At 32.0% G+C, this 22,600-nt stretch overlaps 1 protein-coding gene across 2 annotated transcripts in view; it reads right to left on the reverse strand.

Moving 5' to 3' along the window:
- LOC107442570 (vesicular glutamate transporter 1) overlaps nt 1-22,600 on the reverse strand; it is a 202,369-nt gene that overhangs the window by 51,000 nt on the left and 128,769 nt on the right. For both annotated transcript variants that reach the window (XM_016056167.3, XM_016056165.3), the window contains one exon: nt 17,527-17,613. In XM_016056167.3, the coding sequence (XP_015911653.1) occupies nt 17,527-17,573 (47 nt within the window). In that variant the 5' untranslated portion in view covers nt 17,574-17,613. The remainder of the gene's footprint in view (nt 1-17,526; nt 17,614-22,600) is intronic.

Genomic DNA, 22,600 nt, shown 5'->3' on the forward strand with positions numbered 1-22,600 from the left:
AGAATAAAGTTAAGGAACGTGAAAAAAAGCACAAATTATACCACATGGATTATAGTTTCGATTTTGTAATCAGTGTTATAGAATAAAGGCGGTTCTTTTCCCCGTTTTGTTCTTTTATTTTGTGTTTGAACTCTGATAAAGGTTCTTCATTATAAAAGTGGAGGTTTAGCATGTTTTTTTTTTTTGTAGTATTGTTAAAGTTACTATTTTCACTTTATTCTGGGTCCGGTTCATTTAATCAACAACCACTTCATCGACAATGCTTCGACTATGTCAAAATTATATATTTAAAATATTTTTCATTACTCACTAAAGTCGTAATGGTAAAGTATTTTTTATACATCACAACGCAAAAAAGAGTAAAAATTTTCTTCTCTTTTGGAAATTTTTTTAACTCTGAACAATAACTCTGCGAAAATCTTTTTTAATGAATTTGATGCCTTAAACCTTAACTGGTTTCCTGTTATAAATATATTTGAAAACCATCAATATTATTAAGCACACCTTTTAAATGTAACCATAAATGATCTAAACTTGCAATTTTGGAAATGTAACGATAAATGATCTATCTATACTTGCAATTTTAAAATGTAACCACTAAAATTAATTAAAAGAAATTTACTGTCATTTGTAACAATTATTTCGTAACAAAAAAATGGCAAAACTAAATGTGTTATTTTTTTAGATTATTTTATTTGAATATTTCAAAAGTGAAAAACCTCATAACCATTTTTTTCCGTAGTTTATGCTAAAAAGGTCACCCCGCCCTTTGAAAGCACTAATCAGGGTAAAATGTTCTAAAAATACACACATAGTAGCGTCAATGCCCTGTTAAGTAAAGAATTTTCATTTAGAACGAAATGATTGTTCGAAAAGTGGCATTTCGAAGGAAAAGTGGAACAATAAAAACCCACGTTTTTTTCTGGTTTAATCTATTATGATTATAATAATTTAACACTAAACATACCGACACTTAATCTATACCTATTTATACCATAGTTGATCAAATAACCGGACTTCATGTTTCTTGATTGAATGTATGAAATATGGATGTTAGGAAGGAAATAAACTAAAAACACTTCATTATAATTAAACAAAACTGTATATTGCCAATGTTTATGTATTACAAACGCAAAGAATAAGAATTTCAATTCATCGCTAAACGCATTTTTTACATATACAGGGTGTTTAAATTGTACATTTTCCGCAAACATACTTCTTCTACTTATTATTATTTCTATAATTCTCATGGTTATTCTTTTAATCGTAAGAATATATAAGAATTATAATTCTTATAATTATTCCTATAATTAATATTATTTCCACTAAGAACTTGTGCAGTCTCGATTGTTTCGACATTCTTCTGGGTAAAAAACTAACAGTGAGTTAGAAATGAAGTAAAGCTATCCAAATAAAATATAAGCTACTGACCAAAATATTTAGTTTTTGTCACTTTTTCTGACGCAAAAATGCTAATCTAAAATTTTAAGTACTTTCTTGAAATTTGAATTCACAGTTATTCTAATTGAACTCACTACGAAACAGTCTTTGCAGAAATGTGCAACTCATCGAATGCAATACGTTGAACACGCATTACATCGTCATTTCTGATGCAATAACCTCATAAAGCAATAAATTGTTCTCCCGGTCAAATGACCGGCAGTGGTAGAAATAGGTATACGACACGTATTATTCGAAACAAACAAAATAGAAAAAATTATAATAGAATATTAACTGTATATAATTGTTAGAAAAAGTCATGAAGTCAAATGTACAAAAGCAATAAGATGGTAAGCGCATTCTCGATGCAAAAGTTCTTAAACGGTTATTTGATCGGCTATGGTATGTTTAGTGTTAAGGCTTGAAGGACATTGAAAAGTTACTCAGCAATTTTTCCTATACGTTTGTTTTGTATACACTTTTTTATAAGCTAGAAATATCCTAACGAATCAGAAAAGAAAAATTAAACATACTGAAATTAATAAAATAAAAACTTTAAGAGTTAAGTTTTTCGATTCGGTTTAAATTTAATTTAGATTCTGACTTAGGAGAGCCATAATAAATCGAATTCAACTTATTTCTACTAATTCTTAAGCACTATAGCCGTTTACCGAAAAAGGCCGCGTGAGTCAGTTTATTTCATCTATATTCATTCAACTTATTTAGCCAGAAAAATGCTTCGTTTGAATTATTACATTAGCTTTTAATTATATAAATACCAAAACTTTGTTTCTCATTTATGTATTTTCATAAATCTTTTTATAGCTCTTGTTGCACAGTGGAAAGTCAAGCACAAATGTTGGAATTAATGTCATATTCAAAATAAATAAATAAGAAGATAAAAAATGATGAGTGAGCAAAAAAGAAGCACAAGTAAGGATGACAGATTTTTTAAAAAAAAGCTTTCTTTTACCCCAGTTGATTAGATGGATTTTCTACATGTTTCCTACTTATAATTAAATATTCAAAGTATGACTTAGGTGTATCATACGAAACAAAACTTAAGGAAGAGAACATGTTTTATTTGAACTATTATATATGTTGCTTTATTTGAACTAAAGAAAAAAAATTAAAGAAAAATAAAATAAAGAAAAATGAAACATATAAAAATAAAACAAATAAAAATCAAATAAATAAAAATCAAATAAATAAAAATAAAATAAAATAAATAAAAAAAACAAAAGAAACGAAATAGAAATTAAATAAATGAAATAAAATAAATAAAGGAACTAAAATAAGAAAGACAACATTAATAAAAAGTTTCGCAATTTTTTCGCCCTAAATCATTCACACGCTTTTTTTCCCCTTCCATATCAAATCGATTTCTCTGTATCAAATCGTATTCTCCGTACGATAGCCCCTGCTCCACTGAGCTTCTTTTCTGTGCAACCCTAACAAAAAACCCTGGTTTTTAATCCCAGAGTGACGGTTTTGTTAGATTGTTTTGATCTGTTCATTTCCTTCGTAATCAGAAACAAATCTTTTATGACATTCAGTTTAAAAAAGATTTTAAAAAGGATTTTCGTTTTAGAGTAAATATAGTTCCGATAATCTAAAAGATTTTTTTAGTAACTATTAAACTACTTTGTTTGTGACTAGAGAGTCGAAAAAAAATATACAAGGACACATGTGTCCCATTTGCGTCAAAAGGATTAAGGTATATGTCTCTTTTAAATTTCATTTCCGCAAAATAGTTCATGTTTGCTTAGGTTTCACTAAAATTGTGTTTTGTTTTTTTCGTGCCTTTATTTTCCATAAATTTTTAAAAACTTATTACCTTGTGATGCCAAATAGGCATTACATATTACATAGCTTTTAAAATTTCTTTAAATTCTTAAACTTATTTCTTTACTTTCGGCTATGTTATCTTTTGATAAATCGCCAACCATGAATCTTTTCCTATGGGTCTTCCGTTGGAAACAATTCGCTTTACTTTTAATTTCAAATTATTGGCAATCGAACTGAGAGGCCAATGACCCCCAGTCCCAACCGTTGAACATTTATCTTCATAGAAATTTTTGATGTCAAGAGAATGATTCTCTTGATCTATCTGTGGGACTTTCTTTTCTTTTTTTTTTATAACTTTGAAATGTGGCCAAGTTCATTGTAATAAGATTTACATAAAAAATAAATTTTTCCTAAACGATTTTATGTATTTTTCTGGGATAACTATTTCTCGTTCAAACCGAAATCCAGATAAATCTCACACGGCCAAGAATTATACTTAAATTCTGAAAAGAAAAAAAAACAAACAAGCGAACTACATCATATAGTAAAGAATTTTGACTAAGCTGCTATGAAATACCGTGTTAATCAATGTTTAGAAAAAACAAACAATATTTTTAGGACTTTTTGAGCCTTCGAGGCTCTTCTTCAAAAGTTTTTTTTTTTTTTTCAATGCCCACTTGGAGAATAACCTTTCGTCATACAGGCCTCTGAAGGGCAGATTTGTTGGCCATCCTTTCAGGGGCAACATCTTAGGTGGGCCAACGTTGCTCCCACAGTAAGGACAGATAGTACAGAGAATGAAAGAGCATCCATGCCTTACCCGGGATTCGAACCCAAAACCTTTCTGATGCAAGGTCAGCTTCCTGACCCATAAGCAGGCCGGTCTGCAAAAACTTATTAAAAGTTTCGTTTTTCATTTGAAATCATGTTTTTTTAACGAATAACATGATATTTTTATAGCTGTTGTAAGTTCGAGACAGATACATATGACTGTTGGGTTAGACATACTATGTTAGCTTTAAAATATATCAACGTGAAGAAAGTGCACGATTTCCTAAAAAAGTAAAGTAGTTCTTGATCTAATATTTTAAATATTTATAATTTACCCCAATTTTTTACGGTTTAGAATCATAGGAAATATAATTTTAATCAATTCGAAAAAATAGCCTATATTTTTAATACTTTTTCAGCCTTTGAGATTGTTCTTCGAAAGTTTCGTTATTTATATGAAATTACGCTTTTTAACGAATAACATACTATTTTTATAGCTGTTGTAAGTTCGAGACAGATACATATGACTGTTAGCTTAGGCATACTATGTTAACTCTAAAAATGGCGCAATATATCAACGTGAAGAAAGTCCACGTTTTCTTTAAAAGTAAAGTAGTTCATAATCTAATATTTTAAACATTTAAACCCAATTTTTCTCGGTTCACTAGAATCACTGGAAATATTAAAAAAAACAACAACATAAAAATTGAGAATTATTTATTCTATTGATTTTTCAACTCATGAAACCAAAAAAAGGTCTAGCCAAATTGTCGTTTTTTTTCATTTTAGAAAAAAAATTATGTATTTCTTATTGTTCTGATAATTCATTTCAATAAGATAATATATGCAGTTTAAAATTATAGTTTTGCATTGTGGCTTTTTCTTCTTCTTTTACTTGGAAAGTAAGTTTCGAGCCTTTAACCACTTAACTGTCGAATCAAACCTTTTGCCAGTACACCACCTTCGCTAGTGCATCATCTTCACTTGACCTTGTGGCTCATCTTTCCTACGGTTAGACTACTCCCCCGAAATCAATTGTTTTTCAGCATATTAATTCATGCAATTTCCGAATCTACGCAGATTTCATTGACATCGAAAACCTCATGGGAGAAATGGAAGTATGGGCATCAAAGTGGAACCTGCTTGAACCCCTTAGTAGACCAGATACGGCACTTTCAGCAATGGAAGAATGCGACAGTATCTTTTTCCTAAACATTTATTGCTTGTTATCAATATTGGCTACGTTGCCAATCACCACAGATACTGCAGAAAGAACTTTTTCTACTTTAAACGCGTAATAACAGCAACAAGAAATGCTACTAACGAAGAAAGGCTAACAGGGCCAACTTTATTAAGCATATTTCGAGATATTGCGGTTTGTCCTAAAAAAAGTAATCGAAATTTTTTTTTCAAATCCCCCTCGCATGTCTTTGTAAACTTTGTTTGCAAATTGATTATAATTATTATGTAATATTAATTGAAAAATAATTATTGTGTGATATTTTTTAATTGCTAGTTTAACTTTTGCAAACAGAATAAACAATATTTGTTACAATGTTTTCCCCCTACTTTGCATATCTGTAACTGTCCTTGATTCTTACCATATCCCCCCCTCGAAAAAAAATCCTGGCTACGGCCTTGTGTGATTGTATATACGATGGTTGTAGAATCTACATAGAAAAAAAAAAGAGTAAAAAAAATGGCGTATCACTTATCTGGTGTTTAGAAAGTATCAACCTGTGTTGTCCCTTGTTTTAAAAACTATCGCACAAAGTCGAACTTCTTTTTAACGAACTTCCCTTTTACGAATTTCTCTATTTTGCGAATTTTTTCGAGGAACTAAGAACATTTTGGAAATATATTCGTAAAATAACTTCCAAATAGCGAAGTAAATTTTCTATTGAACGAACTTTTCTTAGAGATCCATTTTCCCTATTTCCCAAAAATATTTCAGAACATTTTAAACTTGTTAACGCATTCTGTGGATGAAATGTCCTTGAATTGATTTTCGAAGCCACTTAACTTTTAGAGATAGCAGTAAAATCCCTTTCTGTTTGCATTTCAAACGAAAAACTCGGACAAAATTAACGGATTTTATCAGTAGAAATTAAGCTTAAGAACGCATGTGGTAATGCATGTTTAATATTACTTTTATAATAAATGCAGATATAATTTTATGCTTAAATTTAGCCTCTTTTAGTTTAAAATGTATGCAGCATGATAGTGTAACACTAGATAATGTTTTGCTCTATGCTTGCTTTCCATGCAGATTTCTTTTAGGGTTAAGATTTGTAAAATAAATAGATACTATTTTGCAAGATAAAGGTATATTAATTGCTATATTTATTATGTCTAGTGTTTATGAATTTAAAACCTGTTTCGTGTCGTTTAAGTATTTCAATAGGTGATATTCTATTTAACGAATTTTCTATCTAACGAACTTATTATGGGGATTTAGCGACTTCGTTAAATAGAGGTCCGCACTTTTCTCATTTGTCCGAGATAACTCGGGATAGTAAACTAATGGTAAATTAAATGTTATTTACACATGCAAAAATTGAAATTTCAACTCAAAACTTGGGTATTTTGTTTTGTTTTAGTTCCTTGTATTTATTAATGAAATAAAAAAAATATGTTGATTATTAGCATTTTTTTTCTCAAAAAAAAAAAAAAATTGATAAAGAAAGCAGTTAATGTTCCGAAAAAAATTTAGTTCTTCCTATAATTTAAGTCAATGGCTCCGAAAGAATAGAATAAGTCTAAAAATAAAAAATAATATTTTTACGAGCACTTCAGTGACAAGTCCTTTAACACACTGTTGAGGGGGGGGGCAGACTCGGAAGTATAAATTAACACGTCACTGTGGCAACGGTGACACTATCTGTGCAAGAAGTGCATAGATGCTCAACAACAAATATGCGCCGAGACAATAGGAGGGGAGTTTCGGGGAGTACTTTATTGCGCTTTCCGAGAGAGGAGGACCCCTAATTGAAGTTGACGGAGTAAAATGCGTCGCGCTTCTCCCGTTACCATGGAAACTGGAATCTCAGAGTTTCTACTACGGGATGCCTGCGCCTGATTAGTGATGACACTGGGATGGAGATGGGAGTCTGGTTGGGGGGAGGGGGTGCAAAAAAAGTTGACTTAATCGATTCTTAGTCGTATGGCTTGGAAATGGATCTTTTGACGGTATATTTGTAACTTTTATTCTTAGAAGTTTTATCATGCGTGTAATTATGATTTGATTTGCAGTTTTTTTTTTATTTATTTCATTACAGCTATAATTACATTTGCAATTAAAATTTAAATTTGCTATAAAGGACTCAAAGTGTTTATGGCACAAATTTAAAAGATGCAACTGTTGAAAAATTCCCGGGACAACTAGCAGACATGGGTCCATCCGGACTTTTTGTAAAAGGTATTGCTCTTATCAAAAATCTAATCTTTACTTTGTGAATTACCGTTGAACTGAGTTCTTTTAGTAATTTTTCATCCTGTTTGTCAAATTTAAAAGATGCAACTTGTTGAAAAATTCCTGGGACAACTAGCAGACAACAGTCCATCCAGACTTTTTGTAAAAGGTATTGCTCTTATCAAAAATCTAATCTTTATTTTGTGAATTATCGTGGAACCGAGTTCCTTTAGTAATTTCTTATCCTGTTAATTTTTTATCTTGTTTTTGTCAATTTTGGAAAATAGCGTGCCTTTAAGAAGTTGCAATTAAATGGTAAATCTATATAAAAGGAGTTCCGACACTATAAAAGTACGATGCATTTCATGAAAATAGTGATCGTAGATTAACCTTTTACTTAAATTTAAAATTATATAGCAGATGAGTATATGTAACAAATTATCCTGAGAAATATAGCGTAAGCACAATCTTGCGAAAAAAGGAGGGGTCATTTTAGGTAGTTATATAAACTGCTTTTATAAAATTATCAAAAATCTAATTATTATTTTGTGAATTTAAAGTTAGTGTTAAATTGGGTTTATCCTGTTTTTGTCAATTTGGAGAAAAAAGATGTTTTTTTTATTTCTTTAGAAAAACATAAAAACAATTGTCCTTTTTAGAAGATGTGTGTCCTAAATTGTAAAGAAATAAAAAAAAAGGTTCGGAGACACTAAAATTATAAAAGAGAAAATAACGCACTCACAAACAACACATAAGTCAACATTTTCAAAAATGCACGCCGATTACTAATGCACTAGAACTAGAAGAGTTACGCAAAAATAAAGCTATAAAAATTATTCAGTTAACAAATACACATTTTTATAAACAATTTCAGCTTATTTATACTCTTCCTGTAAAATTCAACACTACCAGTCTTATTTTTGAACAGAACGAATTAAAATTTTGAACCCTAATTATTGAACCCTTTTCATGTCAATTTTTAAATGTTCCGAGTTCAATGTTTAGGCATTTCAAACGTAATTGTTTTCAACATTTACAATTTAACTGAGTATTTATAGTTTTTTTTTTAACACTTGTACTTTAATTTCCGAACACTTACAGGTTAGACACCAAAATTTTGCTCAATTCAATCCGTTTACTTCAGAAATAGATTTCATTTAAGTTAACCTAAGATTGAGAAATAAACCGATACTCTAAGACTCAAAGACCACTGAAACACTTCCTTTTAAATTCAATACTTCCAGCTTAATTGTTGAGCATATCCAGTTAAATATTAGAATACATATAATTTAATTTTTAAACACATCTAAGTATTTTAACACTTAGAGTTTAACAATTTGAAACTTCCAGTTTCATATACGAAGCATTACTCATTTTTTTCATAACCGTCGTTAAACAGCCGATCCAATTCAGAGTTTACGGTTACTAATGTTTAACTCTGTTGCCTTGTAATTTTGAACCCAATTCAGAAGACAAGGGAACTCCTAGATCAAGTATTGGGAGAAATTTTGCCTTCGCGGAGGACTTTTTGGTGGAACTAACCTGCATTTGCGTCACAAGGAGATTGAAACCACAAAAACCTCCCACGGTTAGTCTGTCGGCAAGAGGACTCTAAGGCATTACTCATTGCGATTTTTTTAAAATATCAAAACAGGATTTACTCGTAAAAATAAAATCAAAACATTAAAAAAATGGTTAAAAAATGCATAGTTTGTGACTTTATCATGAGCCTGTATATATTTCGAAAATCAAACAAAGCAAAATAGATTTCTAAAAACATTAAAAAAAAATGACATTTGTACCAAAATCGGTATTAAAAGAAAGAAGAGGTTGATTGAAGTACAATGTTTTCTGTTTTAAAATTGAAAATTATTTATTCTATAAAATATTCAAATTAAAAAAAAAAAATTATAACTTGGTATAAAAAAGGCAACGGAAAATTCAATGCCGTAATAAAAATTTTGATCAGATTATTTAAGAGAATTAAGCTACAGGTTATTTTTTTATTTTTTTTATTTTACAAATTTTAATGAATATGACAAATTAGATTAGAAGAGCTCAAAAATCAAAGAAAAAACTCCACTCGCTATTTCTCGAAAATCTTCATAAAATATTGAACAGGGTTAATACTTTAAATCCCCATGCAAAACAGTCTTAAAGAAAGTTAAAAAAAAAAAGAGTACCTCCTTCGGTGTATGAATGTACCATTTTCTTCACGAAAAAAAAAGAAAAAAAGAAAAAGGAAGCTACGATGACAGAGCCGAAGAAAACAAAAACAAATAATAAAGCGAAAGATTTTATTGGATTGCTTTTCTCTCAACACCAAAAAATATAACCTTGTGAAAAGGATGCGTTTTTCGTCTTGAGAAAAAGGGAAGGAAACATAAAGGTCATTTCGAGGAGGGGAAAAAAATAAATGCTATTAAAGAAAAGCGAGAGCAGATAGTTCGAAAAAGGGGAAAAAAGCACAAAGAATGTATCAGATTTAGGAAAGAATTGGACGAAGCCCAAGAAACTGTTGGATAAGACCAAACTATTCTTAAAAGATAATAAGAGAAAATGTGTTAGATGTGGTGAGTATTTATATTTATTTATTTATTTTGGTACAATGAAGCATTTCTGTTTGGAAATAAATAAAAATATGTGTAAGAGATTTCATCATAAGGAAGATAAGATCCAAAGTTCTATTTAACAATTTTATCGAAGGGTAATAGAATTTCTGTTTGAGGATGGTCTAAACGTACAGGTAGTCTCAAAACTCACGAACAATTTAAAAAATCAACTAGTAAAGAATGAAATTCGATAAAAAAAAAAAACGGTTTGTTGTGTTCTGTTTAAGAAACACGTGTTTATTCTCTCTGTTATTCAAAATTAGTTTAGAAGTTCATTAACAGATGTCGCTGTCAACTGTGAGAAACTATAAAACATTGTTTTCAAATGTTTCCAGCAACAGTGTGGGGAAGTTTGAGAACACAATTTTCTGACACCTGTATAAACATTTCAGTTAGAATCGTCAGACTATCAAAAAAATATAATTTTTTTTTAAAGCTCAGACATTAAGGCCATCTGCTGACAATCGCTGTAATTAAGTTCTAAATTTCTTGAGAATATATTCTCTGGTTTACTAAGCAGTGTTTTTCCTAACAAACAGAGCAGAAGTTCCCTAACAAATCGTACATTTTAATCTTTTTCTTTAATTGTTTTTAAAAATTATTAAACGTTTTTGGGATAAACGGGACTTTTTCTACTTGACATAAAAATATAGTTGATTAAAATCAAATAAGGAAGTACATTTTAATGAAAATTAAGTTGATATCTTTGTTTACTGATTTACTTCAATTAGGAAAAAAAATCATTTCTTCGAGAATATGAGCATAAACAATAAATGAACAATGGCGGAAATTACATAAGACATATTTCCGACTCTTGCTTTTACTTTGACATTGTAAACATCAAAGTAAGTAAAAACGTATACTATACACACCACATTATTATAAATACCACAGAAAAAATATTTTAAACTATGACCCCACATTTTTCATTATTTTTGTTCGAAAACGACGCGTTGATAAAATTGAATGTTCAATTAACTCTCCGCGTTCTTTTAAATTCTGAAAATTCCGGACAGTCCCTATGTAGACACGTGACCTATTCTTGGAAAGCCTAACTGTTCTAAATCTCAACACCCCACTCTAAGGGAATGAAGGGGAATCGCAAACAGACCGGTACCCACTTCAAATCCTATCAAATCTCTGAAGAAGACCAGGGAAGGTTGGAATCTTTTATTAGATTCTTTTTTTTCTTTCTAACTACCCCTACCGGGAAAAGAAGAAATTTCATTTGCTTTATTTCACTTTCGTTTCTATGCTTTGGGAATAGAGTTCCCTATAGTAGCGATTTGAGTAAATGGTTGGATATTGCGCTAGAAATGAAGTTCAATTTGAAAAAAAAGAAATAGCGTATGGGTGTGATTTTATTTTATTTTATAAACGTCGTTGAACAGCCGTTACCATGTAGTTCTGAACCGAATCCAGAAGACAAGAGAACTTCTGGATCAAGTATTTTATAACCGTCGTTGAACAGCCAACCCAATTTTTGGGTTTACGACTACTAATGTTCAACTCCGTAGCCTCGTCATTTTGAACCCAATCCAGAAGACAAGGAAAGTCCTGGATCACGTATTGGGAGAAATTTGCCTTCGTGGAGGACTTTCTGATGGAACTAACCGGCATTTGCGTTACATGGAGAGGAAACCCACGAGAACCTCCCACGGTTAGGCTGACGACACGGAGACTTTTTTTCTTTCCCCCTAGCACTGAGCATGTACCTAGGTTATGCAAAACTCTTAACCATATAGCCCAGGACTTGGCCACTAATCCAGCTCCCCTTCAGCCTAAGAACGGGTCAACAAGGGGACTCTAACCCATGATCCGTCTATCTCTGAAGATATTTCACGTCAGCACTGTGGTCGGTGCAAGCCGGATGCGGAATTCGTATCGACCAGCCATCACCGGGATCGAACCCGGTTCACCTAAAATGAACGCTCCATCCCCTGAGCCATCGCGGTTCACGGATCAAGTATTGCGAGACATTTGCCTTCGTGAAGGACTTGTTGATGGAACTAACCCGCATTTGCTTTACGTTGAGAGGGAAAACCTCCCACGGTTGGCCTGACTGAAAGGGAACTCTAACGCATGATCCGTTAACCACTGAGGATATTTTACACTGCTGGAGTCAGCACTGTGGTCGGTGCAAGTCGGATGCGGAATTCGTATCGACCAGCCATCGCCGGGATTGGAAGGAGGACGCTCTATCCCCTGAGCCATCATGGCTCTATGGGTGTGATTGCTGTAATAAATTGGGTAGTTATCAGCAGATCTACACCCTACATGATAAACCCTCTTCTAGCGGAACCCTATTTTATAAATAAAACATACGAAGACGTTTGTCAACGCATCACTAAACAAAGAATACTTTATTTTGAATATATATAATACGAGGAATGCAATTTTTCATCGTTTTATTATAAATTATCTTAAATTAAGGTTTTACGCCACACAGTTGAATTTGCAATCATGGAGTTGAATCTAGCATAGTTATGAGTTTGATTTTATACATAAATTGAAAATGAATAAAATTCACAGAATTATGGTTTTTGTTTCAATGAAAACTGTAAAGAACTGCAATTAATAAAAAATATTTCTTCTCTGACTAATTAGATAACTTAATTTTGATTTAAAAAGTGTGATGAGAAATTCTATTGCAATTTTTTATTTTTATAAATGTATGGATGCTCGGACATTGGGTTACAATTTGCAATTTGTACATTTTCCATCTTTAGAGTGAGCCGCATAGAAATTCGTCGCATTGCACTTGTTCGTCGGCCTCTTTGATCGACACGTGTGAGTTTGTCAGTGTTTCGAGTTTAGTTGTAACTTACTTCTTCTCTGGCTTTTTCGAAAATAAAAATATGATTGTTATTTTAAGTTGAGTAGAAATAGGCCAGCTAAAAGCTAAAACTTGAAAGCAAAAATAAGCTTGAGTATAAATACTACGACTTCCTCACAAAGAGGACATTCACAAATCAACCGAGTACCACAATGAACTGAAATTTCAACTTTTTTCTCTTTCCTTGGCACTCCAATTCATTGAGCTTGAGATGAGTTTACCGCCACCGAAGATTCTGCTTCATGAAAAATTTTATTCATCAACATGTACCCTCAACCTGATAAATTATTAGCCATTCAAAAAAGGTACAAGCGTCCCGACGTTATTCACTTAAATGTCTGCCTAATCCTGTGACATTTCTTATTTCTGATGAATATCCTCTATGTTGTTTCCAAAAACTGATGAAAATTTTTGAGATGCGAGCAGCGATCAACTATGTGCATATTTCTTTTGACGCTTTACCCTTTCAACGATTTGCTGTGCCATTCCAATTTACCTAATATGTTGATGTCTAATATATAGATGCCTAATATGTAGATGTATGTAGGTGCCTAATATTTAGATGTCTGTAGGTGCCTAATATGTAGATGTCTGTAGGTGCCTAATGTGTAGATGTCTGAGGTCGGGATATCCTGGTTGGTAGGTCACTGGTCCCATGTCCAAGAGTTCGCTGGTTCGATCCCAGCCGGCCGAAGAAGTAAATCTGTGTAGTAAATGGTGACTGATGCACGTTAAATTGTCGAGTCACAAAAGTCCTCCATGTTCCCATAACAAATCAATACCTCTGGGAGTACTGATCCAGGAGTTTCCTTGTCTTCTGGATGGGTTCTAAAATGACAAGGCTACGGAGTTAAATATTAGTAGTCGTAAATCCAAAATTGGGTTGGCTGTTCAACGACAGATATAAAATAAAATAAAAATATGTAGATGTCTAATCTGTAGGTGTAAAAATTATTCATGACCACTTGAAAAAATAAAGATCTATTTTTCATCTAGCTTGTCGTTGATGACAGTTTTTTTTCTGAACTGGAAATGATAAAAGTATAGTTAGAGTTAGTTAGATAAAATGCGTATTTAAAGGACAGTTTAAGGAGTTCTCATACTCCAGAGTATGAAAGTTTTCTCACAACTGCAATTTTCTTTATACAAATGTCATTAAGGGAAACGCGTGTCTGGTAATACATCTAGTTTTGGTACATGGTACATTTGATACATGGTACATCTAAATTTACTATATTTAATGTACTTTGAGAGTAACAATATAAGGGTAATATTTTCTGTTTGGTCAAGAGACGAAAAGAAACAAATATTTTTTTGTAAATTTAACATGATGACATCGAAAATGCATTTTTGTCAGGTAGGGTCTCAAAATTAGGGGCATTTATTCATGTTTCTTTTACTTTTAAAATTCAAAGAATCTAGTGTGAGTAATAACAACTTTAAGAATTCATCCATATTTCAATTTTCTTTCAACTCTATTGAATGAAAAATAAACAAATAAATTTTTAAAGAGGCATTAATTTTGTTTTGGCGAAAATTTTTATGGTAGAAATTTTTAACAAGTGAACTAAATAAAAAATTAAATTTTAATGTTTTAAGAATTGAAACAGCTAATAACTTTTGGAACTTAATTCATTTTTTTAAACTCACATTTAAAGCTATGTTAATTTTTCAAAAATGTTTTTTGAGTTATCATAATTTTTTTTCTGTCCCTCATTTCAGGATGTTTATTCTCTTAAAAGCGCAAATTTTGTTATGTCCATTTTTTCAGCCCCACATTTTAAGTCACATCAATTTTTCTGAAATACGAATTTTTAGTGACATCGAAATTTTTTAAACACACATTTCAAGATCTGTCAATTTTCTGAACACACAAATTATGAATTACATCGATTTTTTTTTAAGCACACATTTCAAGTTCTGTCGATTTTCTTAAACACGAATTTTTAGTTACATCGATTTTTTTAAACACACATTTCAAACTGTGTCGATTTTCTTAAACACGAATTTTTAGTTACATAGATTTTTTTAAACACACATTTCAAGCTCTGTCAATTTTCTTAAACACGAATTTTGAGTTACATCGATTTTTTAAAACACACATTTCAAGCTCTGTCAATTTTTTTTAGCGGTGCCCTTCGAGTTATATCCAAAAAAAAAAAAAAAAAAAAAAAATTCACCGTCTCTTTTTATTTTGTTGATACTGGTATCACTTTAACCGTAACCGCTCCATCTACCTCCAGACCCTAAATTGAGTCCCAAAGTAGTATTTTTCTTCACTGGCAATAAAATGCGTCTCACGCCTTTCAAGGGGGTGGACGAAGAGAAGCATCAAGTGGTGAGAGGGGTGACTGAGAATGGAGTCGAATCAAAGATGAGGATCGAACGCAGACAGACAACGGGGAATAGAACTACTTGATCCACATATAGCTATCAATAGGCGCTTAGAGCAATCCCTGCCTATTCTCAAACCTCCCTAGATTCCCGAGGGGGGATTCCATCTCAACCCCCTCTTTTATTCGAACCCCCCCCCCCCAAAGGAGAAAATAGAGAGAAACAGTGCGACTGCATGAGAACTAGAAATAGTGTGTTTTAAGAGACCATGTGTTGATTACTTATTGAATCAAATAGTTGTTTATGTTAGTTGTTTATGGTATGGAAAAATTGTTAGTTACCACTCCCTTAACGAGAAAATAGAGAGTAACAGTGCGACTGCGATGCGCGAGAACGAGAATAGTGTGTTTTAAGAGACCATGTGTTGATTACTTATTGAATCAAATAGTTGTTTATGATATAGTTGTTTATGATGAAGTTGTTGATGTTAGTTATTTATGGCAGGACGAAATTGTTAGTAGTTTATGATATCATGAGTTTAAAGTTTGTTTATGGTCTCGTTATGTATTAGTTGCATTCTGAAGCGCATGCAATTTTTAGATAGTTTCTGCATCATATTTTTTTTTAAATATTTTATCATGTTACATTATAAAATTGAAGTACACTCTATAACAAAAAAAAATCGACGCACCAAGAAGGAGTTTTCCGATTGAAACGAAAATTGATGAATAGGAAGACAATGTACAGAATAGTAAATGATTAAAATTTCAGAACAATTGAATAATTTATTGCAGAATTACAGTAACAAGCTCAATAAAGTGTTGACCCGCCTCTAGCCTGGATACAAGCTGCCACACGGTGTGGTATAGACCGATAAAGCTCCCGGATGGTCTCTTGTGGTATTTCCTACCAAATTCGATCCAATTGTCGAACGAGGTCATCAACATTCCGTGCCAGATGCAATCCCCTTCCCATCATATCCCACACATGCTCGATGGGAGAGAGATCTGGTGATCTGGCAGGCCAAGGAAGAGTTTTACAAGCTTGAAGACAGTTCATAGCAACACGTGCCGTATGTGGTCTGGCATTGTCATGCTGAAAAACCAGCCTAGGGCGCTGCAAAAGGAACGGTAGCAAAACAGGTCTTAGGATGTCGTCGACGTACCGCTGTGCAGTAAGTGTACCGCTAATGACGAACAAAGGGGTCCGGCTGTCAAAGGAAATGGCACCCCAGACCATAATGCCTTGTTGAGGGCCGGTGTGGCGTGCAATAGTGAAGGCAGGATCCCCCCTCTGCCCTGTGCGTCTCCAAAGTCTTCGATGATCGTCAGGACACAGTTGGAAGCGGGATTCGTCGCTAAAGACCCCAGTCGGCATCATTCCAGCCTGATCGAGCGTCGATTTTTTTGTTATAGAGTGTATTTAACTCAATTAATTAATTTTACGAAGTACAAGGGATTTACATTTTAACCTTGCCCACACAGAGACATCATCTGTAGAGCGATATAACTGATCAAATAATTCCCAATATGGTAAAGAAATTAAGAATAATTAAGCGGAGATTACTAATAAAAAATATTTAGTGACAACAACAAACAATGCGGTCCTGTAATCTTTTTATATTGTGACGAACAATAAATCTTTTCCTTTTGTGACGTAACGCAGTTATCTATTAACAGAGCTTCTTGCCAAAACTTAAATATTTACCTTAACTTTGTTCCAAGTCTAACTAAATACCAATTTGGAAGCATGCTTATTCATCAGACAAATGAGCAGAGCTTGTAAAATAACACAGAAATGGTTGAAAAATTTTCCTAGCAACAAAAGTTCAGAATAGGTTACTTTAGGTTACATGATTAAACTTTCTTAGGATAAATTAAGGTTAGGTAAAATGAGGTTAAATATTTTAGGCTGGTTAGGTTGGTTCTTAGGTTAGGCTCTTAGACAAATTTATTTTATGTTACATTAATTGTAAGTAAGAGAGCAGCAGAGGACCATTGGAATCTGAGCTAGCTTTGAGATTGGTTGTTTTGAAATAAATCTCTTGATTGTCACTGATGCTTAATTGAACTTCTTTTGAAATAGTGTTTGAATAGTAAAATTATTAAATTTTCTTTTATAAATATAATCATTTTGTTCCCCATCTCTTCATGGGAAAAAAATTTAAGCCAAAACTACTGATAGTTTCAAAACTTTCTTATTGGCAAAAAATGAGGCACAAGTTGCTTAATCCATGCAAGAAATGACATAAACTTTAAACAGTAATCTGAACAGTTAGTTTCAATTGTGACTAGATCAATTTAGATGGAAATCTCACATAACAAATTACATACCTCATTAGTTTATCTTTTTGATTGCCAAAAGATTTCAAGGATGGCATTTCAAAGGATTCACCTTTTCCACCTTCACCAGGTAATTTCCTGAAAATGAAATAATTTAAATGAATAATGTTGTATTTTTATGCAAAAAAAATATACCAGAAATAAAATTTAAATAATTCTAAAATACTAAATAAATTTTTTATTATTACTTTAAATAGTTCGACAGCTCCAAAAAATGTACCAAAACTAAAAGAAAAAATTGACTAAATTTAAAAAGGAAACAAAAACGAAAACTTTTTAAAAATTCATTCTCTTAGCGTTGATTAAACCCCAAGAAACTAAAGCGGAAAGAAATACTTGATGATTTTTTTCTTCAAAATATTGAAAAAAGTTTGTAAAGTCGATACGTTTCGAGCACTCAAAAACAGGCACTCATTCTCAAGACTGCGCGATACATACTTTCAGCTTGATTTAAGTGTAGATGATATTAAATAAACAACCAATTCTGACACTACACGCATTAGAGAAAGACCGAAGTTGCTTCGTTTATCATTGGCTGCTGGAAAAAATGTGTCAAGCTTGTGACAAAGACTCGCATAAAGTCTGTGGACATGAAGATAGCAAAGAATATATCCGCAATACTAAAATCTAGATCTGGGCCGTGGTGGCTCAGGGGATAGAGCGTTCGCCTTCCAATGAGGAGAACCGGGTTCGAATCCAGGCGATGACTGGTCGATTCGAATTCCGCACCCGGCTTGCACTGACCACAGTGCTGACGTGAAATATCCTCAGTGGTAGACGGATCATGGGCTCAAGTCCCCTTGCCGTGAGGCTAGCCATGGGAGGTTTTCGTGGTTTTCCTCTACATGCAACGCTAATGCAGATTGATTTCATCCAAAAACCCTCCATGAAGGCACATTCCTCCCATTACTTGATTCAGGAGATCCTTTGTCTTCTGAATTGGGTTCACAATTGCAAAGCTACGGAGTTGAACATTAGTAGTCGTAAACCCAAAACTGAATCGGCTGTTCAACGACGATTATAAAAAAAAAAGAAAAAAGTCTAGATCATATATGCCTAATTTTTCCAAAAACGCAGACACTTAAAATGCGTAGTAGGCATCAGCCTATTAAAAGGTTTCACAGTATTTAAAAATTTATAAAAAAAAGGCGCAAATGTTTTCAGGTTTCATAAATTCTACGCGAGACGCGCGAACGGGTTTTTACCCGGAGATTTTTTCCAAATCATTAAAGTGGTAGCAGAATTTCTGTTCGAACGTTTCATTTTAAATTATTTTATTTAAATAATTAAAAGATCTATACAATGCGTCGGAAACGCAACAATATTGTTTTTAAGTTTAAGAACCATAGCTTATTAAATACCACTTTAAATATCGCGGAGCTCTAAACTTCCGGGTTTGCTCTATATTAACCGATCATGCCGTTTTAATTCTGATCAGTAGGTAACTTCTAATCCACACTAAAAAAAAAAAAATTCTTTCTATTGCCCTTCATTATCATCTTCAATATTTTGAAGTAAATGGCGTTTTAAAACTATCACGAACCTCTCTTAGATTCGGTTTTGAATTTATCCGATAGGCTGGCTGCCTGCCTGCCTGCCTCATTCTATTTAACAGTATTTTTCGAAGCACTTTCGTCTTGAGGCAAAACTATATGCGACATCGTGCTATCTGGGGCATACAAATAAATTTCTTAAATATCTCAAAAAATATTAAAAAATCACCAATTTGGCGTGATTCTCCACTTTCGCGAAAACTATCAAAATTCAATTGGTATTTTTTAGTGAGTTATTAGTTTCATTTGTCCAGCTATTGCAGCTTTGAAGGAAGGAACTTTCTAAAAATGAAACATTGGAACACAAACGCTCTCCATTTTCCAAAAACTGAGGCCTTTCATCCTACTGACGTTTTGCGCTGTTTTCTGAACCAGCAAAGAGGGCGCTTATCGGCTAAATTTGACCCTAACAGCCATGAGTAGCTGTTACGAACTCTCAACAGTTACGAATACAGCATAATATTTGTGATGACACAGTCTGGAAATTCCCACATAATTTTGCAACAGGTTCTACGTTTCGTGGAAAAAAAAGAACATGATTTTGTAAGTAAAATTATTGAATAATAAATTAACGAGCTAAATTTACCAAAACAGTTTTGCCCCGCAAAAAAAATAAAAAAATATTTTTACCATTATTAAATTTTGTGAAATATATAAATAAGATAACACTACTTATATTTAATTCAATTATTAACTATCGTTAACCGACATAGAATTAATAAGTTAATCGAAGGATTATTTTGACATTAAAACCTTTTATTGTGTTATTTTTATGTTGCAGAAACATATTCTAACTGCAACTCTGCTAGGCCCTCAACTTTCGTCAACTAACTTTATTAGTAAATTAACTTTATTAATCAATTAACTTGTTTTCGTCAATTAAAGATTCATTAAACGATGTAATAATTCAAAGGGAACATCCTTTTTCACAATCAACATTTTTTAGTTTTTCTCTCACACTCATCCAAACTCAATGAAATTAATGTCCCTTTATAATCAATGACCTTATAATCAATTCAAGTGTTAGGTAAAATATAATCATAAGGCACACTTTCTCTAAAGGTGACATTTTCTTATTAAATTGTTCTTTAGAATTGTTCTCAAATAGGTATTTTAAAAATTTCCCTAACCTTCACTGTATATCAGTACAATATATTATTGCTCCGTTTAAAAATTAGCGTTTTTTTTTTTTTGTTGCAAAAACTGCTTATTTTGAATACTTTGTAAATGTGGTTTATCATTATACTTGCCTCAAAATCTTCATTTTAACTCAAATACTACAATTTTGACTAACAGCACAATATATTATTGCTCCATTAGAAAAATCGTGGATTTTATTTTTAAACATTTATTTTATTTATTATTTCATTTTTGCAAAAACTGCTTTTTTGAGTAATTTAAAAATGTGGCTTATCATTATATTACCTCAAAACCTTCATTTTAACTAAAATACTACTATATAGTCCTACAAGTACAATAACGGTTTTTAGCAAGAAAACTCTTATCGAGTTTGTTTCATGCCGTAAGAATAAACTTAAATGGCAACTTCGTTAGGACTCAGATATCTGATATTTCGTCCATTAAAGATTCATTAAACGGTGTAACACAAAGGGAATATCCTCTTACACAATCAACAACGTTTAGTTTTTCTCTTACACTTATCCAAACTCATTAAAATCAATGTCCCTTGGCAAAAAAGAGGAATACCTTACAACCACCCAACTTATTACGCCATTTTCTTTTTTCAGCTCACGTTTCTGTTCACCTCTGCTCCATATTCTAATTGGTCATTCGATACTCACGTGATTTTTACTCTTCGTTTTACTAAACAGCTGGCAAATGGGAGGCGACATGAATGGTGAGGGTTAATAGATTTTTGTCGCTTACAAAAACATTGTTTTTGTATGACAGAAATCATTTCTAATCGTATGACAGATGGAAATGTTAGCAGCGAAACAAATTTTTCCGGACATCTTTATTTGACGTTAGGTATTTTATAAGTTTGGAAATAAATCTTCAACCTAAAAATTACCTTTAGCTTAAATATTTTCAACAATTAATGTAGGCATTGTGATAAATTAAAATATTTAATGCTAGCAGTTTATTTATATCTACATTATATGCAATGTAGTTATAAAAACATAGCTGTTATTTATAACCACGTTGTAGCAATGTGGTTATGAATACATAGCTGTTATTTATAACTACATTGTGTATTTTCTTTCATCTCTTTTTAACACGTACTTCAGAAAATTTATTTCGCTTAATTGTCTTCGGCTGGCAACAACTAGAGCACACGTTTAAAGCGTTTTCAACCAACGACTGTTTATTCTAGGTATCAACTAACACGCTCCAGAGTGACGTCACAACAACGCATTTTATAAAGTTTATTCTTACTCGAATTTTGGCATAACCATCTAATAACTTTAAAAGGAAGCGTTTAGTTGGTGCCAGGGCCGTCTTTATAGCATGTAGGGCCCCGGGCATAGAAATGTTTTCGGCCTCCATAACAAGTCACATTGTTTGAAATCGAACTAAAAAACTTCACTCATGAAATAAAGCATTTTTAAGACAAGCACTAATTTTGACAAATTTAGTTAACTCCAAAAACTCGATGAACATAAAATGAAGCATTTTTAAACTATGCATAGTTAAAAAAATGAGATTCTGATAAGTTGCTATCCTGAAATAATAAAGTGATTTTCAAAACCATTAAATCCAATTAAAGTAATTAAATTTTTAAAAAACTTAAAGGTATAATAAATCTAGAAAAAAAACTTAAACGGCATGAAATATTTTGTCAAACTTAGCAATTATTAAAACATGGTTTAATGCAAATCAGCTATAAACAGGTTAAAAATTTCTGTACCATAGTGTTATGCAATTCTAACCTCTTTCGATTATTATTTTATTTAACTAATTTTAAATGCTAAACTGAGTTGGTGGTGGTCAAGCATTTTTAGCGATATGTTTGAAAGGATTAATAGACATGTTAAGCATGCATCTATTCTGTATACGCTTGGACAAGAAATCTTGTCATTTTTCAGTTCACTTAAAAAGAAAAGCTATTTTATGCATGCTCAATTATTGAAATGGAAACTACTGTCGGACCTTTATTTAACGAAGACACTGAATCCCGATAATAAGTTCGTTATAGGGAAAATTCGTTAAATAGAAAATCACCTTTTGAAATACTTAAACAGGTTTTAAATTCATAAACACTAGACATTATTAAAATAACAATTGATACACCTTTATCTTGTAGACTAGTATCTGCGATTTATTTTACAAATCTTAACCATAAAAGAATTCTGCATGGAAAGCAAAAATCGAGAAAAACATTATCCAGCATTACACTATCATGCTACGTACATTTTTAACTAAAAGAAGCGATATTTATGTATAAAATAATAGCTGCTTTTATTATAAAAGTAATTTTAAACATACATTACCACATGCGTTCATAAGTTTCATTGCTACTGATAAAATCCTTTAATTTTGTCCGAGTTTTT

Source organism: Parasteatoda tepidariorum, chromosome 6, assembly GCF_043381705.1.
Source record: "Parasteatoda tepidariorum isolate YZ-2023 chromosome 6, CAS_Ptep_4.0, whole genome shotgun sequence".
Lineage (NCBI taxonomy): Eukaryota > Metazoa > Arthropoda > Arachnida > Araneae > Theridiidae > Parasteatoda > Parasteatoda tepidariorum.